The sequence below is a fragment of the Polypterus senegalus genome, chromosome 12, assembly GCF_016835505.1.
Source record: "Polypterus senegalus isolate Bchr_013 chromosome 12, ASM1683550v1, whole genome shotgun sequence".
Taxonomy (NCBI): Eukaryota; Metazoa; Chordata; class Cladistia; order Polypteriformes; family Polypteridae; genus Polypterus; species Polypterus senegalus.
Genome location: NC_053165.1, coordinates 122,486,037 through 122,499,182, shown reverse-complemented (window position 1 = coordinate 122,499,182; position 13,146 = coordinate 122,486,037). Strand labels below are relative to the sequence as shown.

Here is a 13,146-nt window from a genome sequence, read left to right as displayed (position 1 = left end):
GTTACTCTGAAAAAGTAAATATCACACCACACTATTGACAAATTCTCTGTGGATGTATTGTTCTTTCTAGGTTTTGAATGGGAAAATATAAAACACAGAATGGCAAACTACAAAGTACACAAAGATAAGTTATTTATCTTACAATGACAGAAAATTATATTCCATTAAAAAATTACAAACTCTGCGTATTCTGGTTCATGTCATGTACTTTTTTTTACCTATTGTCTACCGACAGTAAATTACCACAAAGCTTATAGGATAGGAATCCCATTAGTACTGTGGAGGGAATAGTCTCTGGGAAAGGTACCTGAGATATAAGATACCAAGCCACACAGCTATTCAAAACATAATTATGAGAGTGCTCGTAAAACAAAATTAGTAAATCCTCTATAATGAGAGACACTCGTGTTGTAGTCATGGTGTGTTTTATTGCTAATAAATGGAAACTTGAGGGCTTGTGTTTTAACACTAAAATTATCAGAGCCTACGAAAAAACTCGTAGATCCGTCCCATCTTAAATCACTTCTTAAAACTGTTCTCGCCTCTCGGCCAGCGTCTTTTGTAATCTAAATGTGCTGATAAAGAAAATCTGCAAGTAGCCTGCTATTCCATCCATCCACCGACTTAGAATGTGCACAAACTTCTCCCAGCTCATGCCTTGATTGATTATCTGGGAGTGAAGTGGAGTTTTAGAGTGGAAATAATAGATCGTTATTTGGAATACACGCATTTCACGTGTGTTCCGTTTCTACAGTAATCCGTGTAAACACATTTTTAAAACAGAAGTGTTTTTCATATTGTAGTAGTAAATGACAAAATGTAGGCATAAACTATATAATGTATGAAGCCTGAAGTCCAAAAATCAAAGAAACACTTTCACAAAAGGTACAAATATAACAGAACAAGTATGCTTTTGTTCAAAAATATAACTGCAGAAAAAAAGCCGCCTTAGCATGCCACATTGACACACACTACAACTGCCATGGTAGCGTAATGGTATCAGCTGCTGACTGGTAATCAAAAGGTCATGAGTTTGATCCTGCACGACTCAATTTTGAGAGGTAAACTGCTCTTATTCTTACTATTTTTAGAATAAAAACATACATTTGATTTCAGTGTGTTACAGCCGGTGTAATTTATGATACTCCTAAAGGTTAGCTTTTTTTTTTTATTCACTTTTCATTCTCTCAGTCGTGTTCAGGATCCTTCCCTAACCCACCCCCCATCTGACACTGCTGTTTTCACATAAAGATGTGCTATAGCTCTGCAGTGTACTTGTGACTGCATTCTCGTACCAATGCTTGCGAACTGAAGTGCCTGCATGCACTTTTCGTGGCATTACACGTCTATTTTTTGAACATGCCCGTGTCGCTCAAACACAGGAACATATGTTGGCGTACAAGTATAACAAAACAAGTGCACTTTTATTCAAGACTATAACCGAAGAAAAAAGAAAGCAAGTTACAGTAGGCGGTTGATACAACAGCTTGCGTAGTGCAATGGTAAGAACTGCTGATTTCTGATCCGTGCTATATAAAATCATCACATTGAAATATTAACAGTTCCCACCCTTCCTACATTTACGACATGTGTACTTATTGCAGTGTTCACACCTCTCTGTGCTATGGTTCCTATTACACTGAATGAGCACCTGACACTGTACTTTCTTCCCTACATAAATAACATTCAAGCTATAGCGCATCTCCAAATAAATAACATTCGAGCTATAGCGCGTCTCCAAATAAATCACATGTCTGTATGTGAAAACAGCAGTGTCAGATGGGGAGGGGGGCATCATGAATGCGACTGAGAGAATGGAACTGAAAAAAAAGCTAACCTTTACAATTATCATGCATTTACACTGGCTTTTTCAGACTGACTGAAATCAAATGTATGTTTTTATTCTAAAATAGTACAGTACATGCAATATTATTTGAAAACGAACAGTGTCAGATCGGGTTTGAATACACTCTGACGCTGTTACAGAAGGCGTCAGCTTATTCAGTGCAGCAGTTTCAAAGTACAGTACATGCAATATTATTTGAAAACGAACCGCGTCAGATTGGGCGCATATTCAAACCCTATCTGACGCTGTTCGTTTTCAAATAATATTGCATTAGTGCGATGATGTCTCTTTCATTCATCTTGCGGTTTGTAATCAGTGACCACGTGTTTTTTTCCCTGATCTTGCCAGTTCGCACATGTTGTAGTATGGTGGTGTTTCTTTTGTACCCCAGGACATGCAGAGGACAGAATAGTACAGAGCAGTAAGTTCAGCGCTATATGCAATCAGACAGACAGACAAGCAGAGTAGGCACTAGATATATAAATAAACAGGGAAGGCACTGTATAATAGATATATAAAAAAACAGCTAAGGGGATAGATATATAGATAGATAGGAAGAAAAGGCACTATATGATAGGCAGACGGGGAAGCTCCTATATAATAATAAAATTACTGTTATTACTATATAGATAGACAGGGAGTTCAGGCCGGCAGAACGCCGAAGGTTAAAAAAATAAAAAATCTTACGAGTACGCCACGGAAGCTGTTGTAACATTCTTGAACCTTTTATGAAAGTGTTTATTTGATCTTTGGCCTTCAGGCTTCACACATTTTATAGTTTATGCCTACATTTTGTAACATGTATTACTAAAATATGAAAAAGTTTCTGTTTTAACAATGTGTTTACACAGATTACTGTAGAAACGGAACACACATGAAATGCGTGTGTTCCAAATAATCTATTATTTCCACTCTAAAACTCCACTTCACTCCCAGATAGATCCTAGATCAATCGAGGCATGAGCGGGGAGAAGTTCATGCACGTTCTAAGTCGGTGGGGGATTTAATAGCCGGCTGCTTGCAGTTTGTTTTTATCGGCACATTTACAGGACAAAGGAGGCTGGCAGAGAGGTGAGAACGGTTTTAAGAAGCGATTTAAGGTGGAATGGATCAATGAGTTTTTTCGTAGACTAGTAATTCTAGTGTTAAAAGAGAAAGGCTCAGAGCAAGGCTAAGCTAAGAATGTAGCCGTAGTTAGTTAAAGCACAAGATTCTGAAACATTTTTGCTTATTTCTGTCTGCTCCACATTACAATACAATACAATACAATACAATTTATTTTTGTATAGCTCAAAATCACGCAAGAAGTGCTGCAGTAGGCTTTAATAGGCCCTGCCTCTTGACAGCCCCCCAGCCTTGACTCTCTAAGAAGACAAGGAAAAACTCTCCAAAAAAAAAACCTAGTAGGGGAAAAAAATGGAAGAAACCTTGGGAAAGGCAGTTCAAAGAGTGACCCCTTTCCAGGTAGATTGGGCATGCGGTGGGTGTCAAAGAGAAGGGGGTCAGTACAATAAAATACACAGAACAAAACACAAGTAATCCTTAATACAGTATAACAATAAAATAAACAAACATTACATGCTTACATTAGAGCAACGTATTCATTCTGTGATTGTATAGTACTATGTGTGGATCATATAGTCGGCCTGCCATTTCAAGCGAGGCATTTGATGTTGGATCAAATCAGATACTCCTTGGCAAGCTTTGGCAGGTGGTGACTGATTTTTATTATCACCCACTGATCAATCCATATTATTGGAGAAGCATTAACTGCTCTGTTTGATAAATAAAATGAATGACACTGGGTGGCATGGTGGCACAGTGGTAGCGCTGTTGCCTCATAGTAAGAAGACCTGGGTTCACTTCCCAGGTCCTCCCTGTATGGCGTTTGCATGTTCTCCCTGTGTTTGTGTGGGTTTCCTCCCATAGTCCAAAGACATTCAGGTTAGATGCACTGCTGATCCTAAATTGTCCCTAGTGTGTGCTTGGGGTGTGTGTGTGTGTGTGTGTGTGTGTGTGTGTGTGTGTGTGTGTGTGTCCTGTGGTGGGCTGGCGCCATGCCTGGGGTTTGTTCCTACCTTGAACCCTGTGCTGGCTGGGATTAGCTCCAGCAGACCCCTGTGTTAGGATAGAATAGCACAGCACATACAACATCATACTTCTTTATCACAAGGCACCTGTGTTGGTTGTTGTAAGGAAAAAAAAAAAAAAAAACATACAAGAGCTAACAACCAAAGAATGAACACTAATGGGACACCTTGAAGTCATTCAAAATAGCAACAAAAAAATTATCCACAGACAGATAACCCAAGGCATTTGTTATGCTATCGTTCCAACATTAGCTAATACTACAAATTGGCAACCCTGTCACAGAGGCAACGCATGTTACAAAAGAGATAACTGGTATAATAAGATTTGATTAATACAATATACCTTTAACTGCTTGTAAAAACAATGATCTACTGTAAGTATTCCTGGAACACATGTCAAGTCTGAATTTGCATTCTATTTCAAGCCATCTCTGCATGACTTTTGGGCACCCAATTCTAATTACAAGTTAAACAAAATGGCGGAAAGGAGTAACACCATCTAACTAGGCAAGAACTGGAGTCTTTTTTGCTCTGGAGCTATTTTATGGTATTCATAATTAATTATCATTCAATATCCCAAGAAATACCAGCAAAGCCAATTGACAACCTTTTGTTTACAAGGCCCTGCAACTCATTTTAAGATGTTTCTCTCCATCAAACATTTGTTATATAGGACATGATTTAGAGTACATTTTAAATAATGAAAATGTTAGAATAAAATAAATAATAATTCAAATTTATGGAAACTGTCTATTCTCTATTGCACTTGGAATGAATCATACATATTAACAAGCCAGTTATAAGAAGTCTGACTAACTTCAGTATATCAAAACAGGAACACACTTAAAATGACAGTCTACATAAGCCGAGTGTTTAGTTTTGGATGGAATTTTCTTAGACCACTATGTGACTGTGTGACTCCATTCACTCTATGGGGAAAATAGGTCCTACTGTTGATTTTAGCCACTCATGTAAACTGTAATAGCAGATGTTTTGAGGATAGAACAGAAATGGGTTTTTATTATACTTAAAAAAAATAAATAAATAAAGCCTCAGATGTTTGGCTCAAGGTATCCATGTGCACCAGCAGTCAAACTAAATGTTGTGTTTCCTTTTTTATCTGCATATTTGTAAATTGCACTCTCTGATGACACACAGCTCTGATCTAGCTTTAGATGACAGTTTTAAGTAGTAAGTTAATTTTCAAAAATGGGTTAAATAATATGTATTAATGCAAAGTTAAGATTGTCCTCTATTTACATTTCTCGATATTTCTGTGAATCTAATGACCCATCCTCTTTTTTTTAAGCCATGAACTAGGTGAACTTGTATCTTTAAAATGAGTGTCACACCATGATATTGGCATTATGATGGATCACAATTAGCATTATATGAAAAATACAGATGGATTACTTATTAAGAAGAAAGTTGTCAGTGTGGATTTGTATAAACAAAGCATATTTTTCCCTCTATGTAAATTTTCCATTAGTGCTGCTGTATTTGCAAATGTGAGATAACCTTATTATGTTGTTTTCCCCCTCATTTCAATTGCTAGTGGGGTCTATCATTTTCCTTCCTGATGATTTATTGAATATGTAAAATATAAAGTAAAGCTCCCGAAACAGAATCTGTTACACATTAATGTACTTCATTTCTGCTTTGGCTGTCCTACTACTCTTTGTGAATGTTTGTCATATGCATAAAGGCCTATTCTCAATTTTGATTAACTGCATACGAGAATTCAGACAGACAAGTGTAAATTAAGGAAATTAAATAACATATTTCTTTACTTGGTCTCTTAGATTCATCCTGCATATATTTTTGTTTTCTTAATTGATTAAATATTTAGTACTTGCCCTAAATAGCAATGTAAAACTGAATTTGATTTTATGTCATCTTATCTTAGATGGGAAAAACTGCACTTCACCTAGCTGCAGAGCAAGGGCAGCTGGAGGTGGTTGAGTTTCTCATTGGATTTGGCTGTGATCACAGCATTAAAGATAAGGTAATATTATAAATAATGCTTTAGTAAATTTGTCAGATCAGTCAATGTATGTATATATTAAAAAAGGCGCTATATAGACGCCTGACCTGACACAGACGGACATGGAGGCACGTGTAAAATAAACTATTTTTTTTTTCTTCATCTGGAGGGCACGTCTTCTCCGTGTCCCTCAGCCACCAAACAACCACACACTTTCTTCTTCTTTACCACCACTCCTCCTCCTAGCTTTGTCCACCTTCCACCCGACTCTGGCCAATGAGTGGTGGTTGGTGGCCTTTTTTATAGCCCACCCGGAAGTGCTCCAGGTGCTTGATTACCTGTTTTCATTTGCACTTCTGGGCGGGGCTAAAGAATCGTCCAGCCAGGCTCAGGGACCCCTGCAGTGCCCCCTGGCGACCACCCCAGATCCCAACAGGGCTGTGGAGAACTCCTCCCATGGAGCCCTCCGCTGAGGCACCACCGTCAGGGGCGTCCCGGCCGTCCGACACAATATGTATATATGGTAAATCCAAGGGAGTTCCACTGAGCCCCAAACCCAAGATACATTAATACCCTGCACACTTTTGAGTTAAAATAAAGAATATATATAACAACAATGCATCATATTTACAATCACCACTCCAGAAATCAGCCAAAATACACAATAATTACACAATACTTCCTCCTTTCTCCTCTAGTTGAGTGTTGCTCACTGCCCTCTGACTCAACCATATATGGCAGCAGGCTCTCTTTTATGCCAGACCCAGGAATGTTTCCAGTGCCATGCCATTTCTTCTGGGTAGCACTTCTGGACCATAAGGAAAATAAGGAGGTCCTCCCCAACAGCACCCTGTGTTGATACATGGGGACCTTGACAGGGCTTCATTTCCAGACTCCATATTTCAAGCACCCCTATAGTTGTCTCAACTGAGTTCCCATGTGAGGACCACTGACACTTGACATATGGGAGATGGAATTCCTCCCAATTCTTGGCCATTGCTGGCCCTTCCGGTATTTGATACCAGCCAGACAAAATTTATTTGTGTCTTCCGTTGACTAATCGATCTGTCATTCTTCTCTGGTTTCCCATCTGGCTACAAAATCGCCCCTTTCCCATATACTGTATATTTGGAAAAGATGTTAGAGTTTGCTTGTTCCTCCCTTGTGTACTCTTTGGATATGCCACAGTTTCCTCCCACTATAAGTCTTCAATTTGACAGTCAAATGCTTCCATTAAAGTTATACCTAAGCTTATTTCCTAAACCTCTTCCACATTCAGTGCCTAGCAAAAGTAGTTGCTAAGTCTTAAATTTAAAAGGGATGTGTTTACATATCTATGTCATATATCTATATCTATCCAAATTAATTTATTCAGACCTAACAAACAGTATTTAGTTAAAATAAACTGCTCAAAAAAATTAAAGGCACTGATAACCAATGAGTGTTCATCTGTTCATGCCAGGTATATCAATAGTCCCTTTGATAACCTTAAAACTTTTGCAGAACCAATTGATATCCCATCTTTACAAGAGATTCCTTGACCTTCTCCAGATCCAACTTCTTTGTGGTCTGTCTCTTCTCTGCACTGTATCAAACCCTGAAGTGACTTGTTACCAGTTTGTGGTCAGTGACAATGTTCATGGGATTAAATGCATTAAGGAAGCATTTGCATGTTCGTGATGCTGTTCCTCCACTGCTTGTTGAGCAGGATGTAATTGATCAGCAGTTTATTTTATTCCACTTCATTGTTTTTGCATGACTGCCAAGTCCACATTTTAGTTGGGTTACATTCAAACTATGTGTTGGTGATGCACAGTTTTTGAGTTGGCAGACCTGCACCAGACTCTCTCTTCTTTGATTCATAAATGTCCAGTATGGTAATTTAATTTACTTTTTACATGGTTATTGTATAAAAACCCCAGATGCTTTCCTGCTTGCTGTTCTGTATACTGTCAGGATAAACACTCCGCAGAATAGATAACTGTAGCTACTTCTGAGGTGTAAAAACTTGATGATACTAATTTCCAGTACAGTTGAAATGCACTGCTTTTGTAGTTAAAATTGTGCCACATTTAATTAATAGTTCCCTTGAGCTACTGTGACATTCTTTTTAATACGGAAAAAGAAAATGACACACACAGATACACTGAATATCTCTATATGATCTAATAACTTCAAACAGAATGTAACATGTAAAATTTTAATGTCAGTATCCCAAAGAACAATTTTGAAAAATGTATTTTGGGGCCTCTGGTCATTTTTAAAAATGATGTTTTTGATTAATATGATGGATGGATCCATGATGGATCTCTTTTCTTATGATTAAACTGTTCAAATTATCCTTCAACAGGAGGAGAACACAGCAATACAGTTGGCCGCTCAGAGTGGACATTCTGAGGTTTTGCAAAAGATTGTGGAGACAGGAGTTGATATTAATGAGAAAAACAGTGTAAGTTCAGTTTTTTGTAGTTTTCTATAATGCATAATGTTTTGTGCCAGCAAGACTTAGTAATGTTTTGCCATATTGGTATATTTGGTTTTCTGCTTTTTTGTCATGTGGGAACCCTGTAGAATTTTTTATTTTCTTTGTTCATATTTAAAGAGTCATTCCTTGAATTGAACCTCATTATATTCATGAATCAATAATTCCTTCTAGAATGATACACTGCATTATGATTCTGAAAATCGATGCAATGATGTGTGAATTTTTTTCTTTTAAATATTGTGTAGTTCTGCACGGCTGGCAATGGGGCAAAAGACATGACTAAGCTGGCACTAATAAAGCATGCAAGTTGTCATGACAGTGTAAAAAAGCATAGGCCTGCTAGATATGTCAGGAAATGTTGCAAATAGCAGGAACCATTATAACAGAGAGAGAGTTCCAGATAGGACATCATAGTGGGTGGGGAATGGAGCTTCTCCCCTTTGTGATTCAAGTGCAATTGTCAAACCGGGGTTGGATCCACCTTGGTGAATTGAGCACAAACAATGGAGAGGGAGTGGGGATAAGGTCTTCATTGGTAAATTGTGCACACACATTAGAACAGGGTAGAGGTGGAGGAGTCCTCCTTGCTGAATTTGGAGCAATCATCAGCATGGTTGGGATTAAGTGCAATTGTGGTAGCAGCAAAACACAGGTCTAAATGCCATTTTCCCTGTCATGGATAAGAACAATTTTTCCAAGTACAAGAAAATCAAAATCCCTATTTCAGATATAGGAATCCACATGTAAGGTGATCTTTAATTTAGAATATGGGAGTGATGTGACATAGGTGTCTAAAAATCTATGTGAAGTTCTGAAAATGTTTATACATCACTAGAACCTCTAACATGGGAGATAGCAGAATACATCTGTGTGCCTTAGCATATGCCCAATTTACATTAAGCCTTTTAATTTTTGAAATGAAAGCTCTTTTTTGATTAAAAATGCTTTGTGTATAGTCACATGTCTATCCAGTATAATCTTCTATAATAATTATGTGGATAATTTGAAACATTTTAAAAATTAGGCCAATGAAGACAAATATTCTCTTGTAGTTCCTAGTAACTGTAACTTTTGCTCATTAGAAAAAAATGGAAATCTTTTGAAAACATGAATACAAATATCTAATTTATTTGCATCATGTATAAATACCAAGTATGCAAATTAATACAGAAAAAATCATACTCTATTTAAAACTGATTTGAAAGCAATGCACGGAAGATTATCCTTGCCAAAATTAAATGTACACTGAAAGGGAATTCATATCCAATTTCCTCATTTAATTTAACATGATTTTTCTTATCATAATTAAAAAGAAATTAATCAAATTAATTGTTTTTCAGTATGGCATTCAAACTCCTGCCAATTTGAAATGCTATATCAATATTTTGTTTTGCTTCATGCCCATTAAATCGTGGGCTACATGTGCCTTAATTAAAACCAATGCAAATTAACTGCATTTCCTGTTTGTAGCAAATTTAAGTTATTTCCACATCTGTGCATTAAACATGCTAAAACTATGAAATTAAATGACCAAACAGTGTCAAGTCGGGGTAAGCATGGGGCGTCAACAGCAGTGATAGTGATTGGAAGTATTCCAATCTTAACTTTGTTCTTATGCACTCATGATTATGAACTTGTTCTTCTCCATATGTCTTGATTTACTGAAATGGTAAGACATGTACTGTAATTCTGGTCTCACTTAAAAACTTTACTGTTAGGTTAAGTAATGTAGTGTTAATAATGTGTAATTATCAATACAGTTAAAATTTTGAAGGTGTGGCTAGTTATTTGTTTCAACTTTCTAAAAACTGATATGCCAACATTTGTAAGCATTAATGTGATCACCAAACTTGGGTTCTTCATATCTTTTTTTCTATTCTCACTCTTTGTCATAGCCATAGCCATATTAAATCATTGTCTTATTTTTTCTTCTTCGTCTGCATGTCACCAGTATTTGATAGACATTGGCATTTATTCTCATTCAACACCATTGGTGTGAGGCCATGGACTTAATTTAGGCATGCTGTGGGTGCTGTTGAGCATCAGCAGAGTAATGAGAGCATACCAGCTACAAATGAAGCCAGCAGCACCCCCACCACTGACCCACCCATCACCTAGTGGAAATAATAGTCTCACCTTATGAGGAACTACAGTTTTTGCTAATAATGCAGTACATAATAAAAACAGTACAGCAGCTAATAGATGAGGAAACTTATTGATCTGGTGTTACCAGCTACCTAAAATGTTTAATGTGGGTTTCTTAAGCAAAATTGGCAGCAACATTTCCAGAGTCAGCCCATCTGTTCCACAGCTTTCTAGAGTGCACTCTGCAGGTCTGGACACCCTGAGGAGAAGGTCATTTGAATAGTGCCTGTGTTACCAACTGCAGGAGGTGAGGAGATCTTAATGGAAGATCAAATGTGCTGTGTGAAACTGACAGGACGAGGAGAAGCTGCATAGGTGGTGGAAGTTAGGAGAAAGTGTATGAGTGGAGTGGTTAAGGAAACCTTATTCTGGAGCCCTGAGAATTCACAATCTGGAAAAGAGATTGTGACAAATTGGGCAGAAGCCTGAAGGTGCATGAAATATTAACTTGCAGTCATCAACAGTGTTTGAAAGGAGGAAACAAACAAAGTGAACCTCAACTTGCCCTGATGTTAATTATTTTGAAGTTGTTCCACTTAGCTGCAAACACTGGGGAAGTTTATGTAAAAGGAAAAATACTTTAATCTAAGGGCTTAATCTGCTCATTATTCGTGGTGTCTGTGTGTCTCTCCTGCTGAACCTTTTGACACTGATTGAATTCACTCATTTGAATTCATTTCACTGTGGTGGGCTGGCATCCTGCCCAGGGTTTGTTCCTGCTTTGCACCCTGTGTTGGCTGGGATTGGCTCCAGCAAACCCCTGTGACCCTGTTAGGATATAGCAGGTTGGATAATGGATGGCTGGATGGAACAATGACTAACTGACTGACTGAATTCATTTCATTTGGCACGATTAGCATATGGATGTGAAAAGAAATGCAATGTCATATTGAAAAGCAATGAATTATTTGGTTTATTTCTTTTTAAGTGTGACTAGAAAAAGTTGTGTCAATATTAAATGCATGTCATTAATATGACTTGCATCTCAGTGCCAGTTATGGCTTTTTTCGCTTGTCCAAATACATTATTGTGGACCAGTAACCATATGGAAGGTGTGCAGGCATAGTCCAGCTCTGTGAATACCCATTTTTAGCTCACATAGTCTGTCTGTCTCCCTTTTACTACAGGCAACTGAAACTTTTAAAAATGATCGAGACAAAAATCAGACTATCAAAAAAGTACTAAGACCTTTACTTTTACAAATAAATAGTATGGTGTTAATGTGCTTGAATTTCAGTACCTAAGGCTTGTACTAAACTGTTGATTGTAAATACATAAACCATTAGACTTCTTATGTATTATAACTGGTGAGGGTACTCAATTATCATCCAACCAGCAACAAACCAGAATCAGAACAACACGAATAAGATCCAAAATATAAAAATGTGGATTTATTGGGTAAATAAAATACATAAAATGGGGATAAACACTGAAAATGCATAAATTGCAGTGGACATTCTTACACAAACTGAGGGAGGGCTTACCATAAAGTGCTGTCTTTATCACCTGCCACCTCTCCACTGTATCTCATAAACCAATCAGTCCTTAACCTGGCACCAATGAGCCTTTTCTCCAAACTGACACTTGTCTCAGTGTTTAAAACTAATAATGGGGTTATCTTTGTCCTAAATCCACTTTCAAGGTCAGGAGCAGATTGTTTTTGCTAGAGGGTGTGGTATAGCAGGTCTGTGCCTCCAAAAACTGTGGCCATTTTTAATAATCAGTTGGCCAGCTATTTCTCTGTGGGCATGCTCGTGCAAGGGTGGAGTAATTGGGATGAGACGTACCTGCACGTGTACTCTTTCTAAATTGCTTCATCAGTTTCCTGCGATGGGAGATTGAGATGCTGAGCACACTGAGCCAGCGCAGGACAAGGTGGATGTAAAACTAAACAAGAGAGTATCAGAGGTTAAAGGACAGAGAGAAAGGCAGGAATGGTAGTGAGCCGGTGGTTAGAGAGAAGCAGGCAAATGTTAGTGGCGGCATAGGAGGTAATGCTCAGGATGAGGGCACGAGGATCACTCCTGCTGTGCAACTAGGGAATCGTTACACTCTGGTGTGTCCTTTCGCTGGGTGGAGTCAGAAACTGGCAGCAGTGGGAGGATGGTGCACTTCCACCAGGTGGAGCCTGGAAAAGCAACGGTGGGTGCTGGAGCTCCCTGTGGAACCTATAGATCGGGCTGCGGGGACACGGGCCAGATTTTATGGATGTCTGTGTCTGTTGGTGGACGTCTCTCCGTTGCTGCGAGGTCCAAGTGGATAAGCTGGGAGTGGCATCGGTTTTTAAAAAGGAAGGACCGGGGACTGAGAATTTTAAAGAAGACTCCTGCATTGTTTTAACCTCGTTTTTATTGGATTGTTTAATTATTTATTGGATCACTTTAACCTCCATCAGCACTTTGACATTTTTATTGATTATTTATTAACTTTTTGAGCACTGCATTTTTTAACACAGTTTTTGTTTATTCAAATAAAAGCGCTTTCACTTTTCACCAGTCTGTTTTGTCCTCATCTACCACACTCATCTCGATTCCGGTAATGATGGTGTTGGGTTCAAGAGGCTTCTATTATACGAGAGGGAGCAAGGAGATGACCC

At 38.1% G+C, this 13,146-nt stretch overlaps 1 protein-coding gene across 4 annotated transcripts in view; it reads left to right on the top strand.

Moving 5' to 3' along the window:
* Positions 1 to 13,146, top strand: part of ankdd1a (ankyrin repeat and death domain containing 1A) — a 240,330-nt gene that overhangs the window by 95,759 nt on the left and 131,425 nt on the right. For all 4 annotated transcript variants that reach the window (XM_039773347.1, XM_039773346.1, XM_039773345.1 and 1 more), the window contains 2 exons: positions 5,843 to 5,941; positions 8,271 to 8,369. In XM_039773347.1, the coding sequence (XP_039629281.1) occupies positions 5,843 to 5,941; positions 8,271 to 8,369 (198 nt within the window). The remainder of the gene's footprint in view (positions 1 to 5,842; positions 5,942 to 8,270; positions 8,370 to 13,146) is intronic.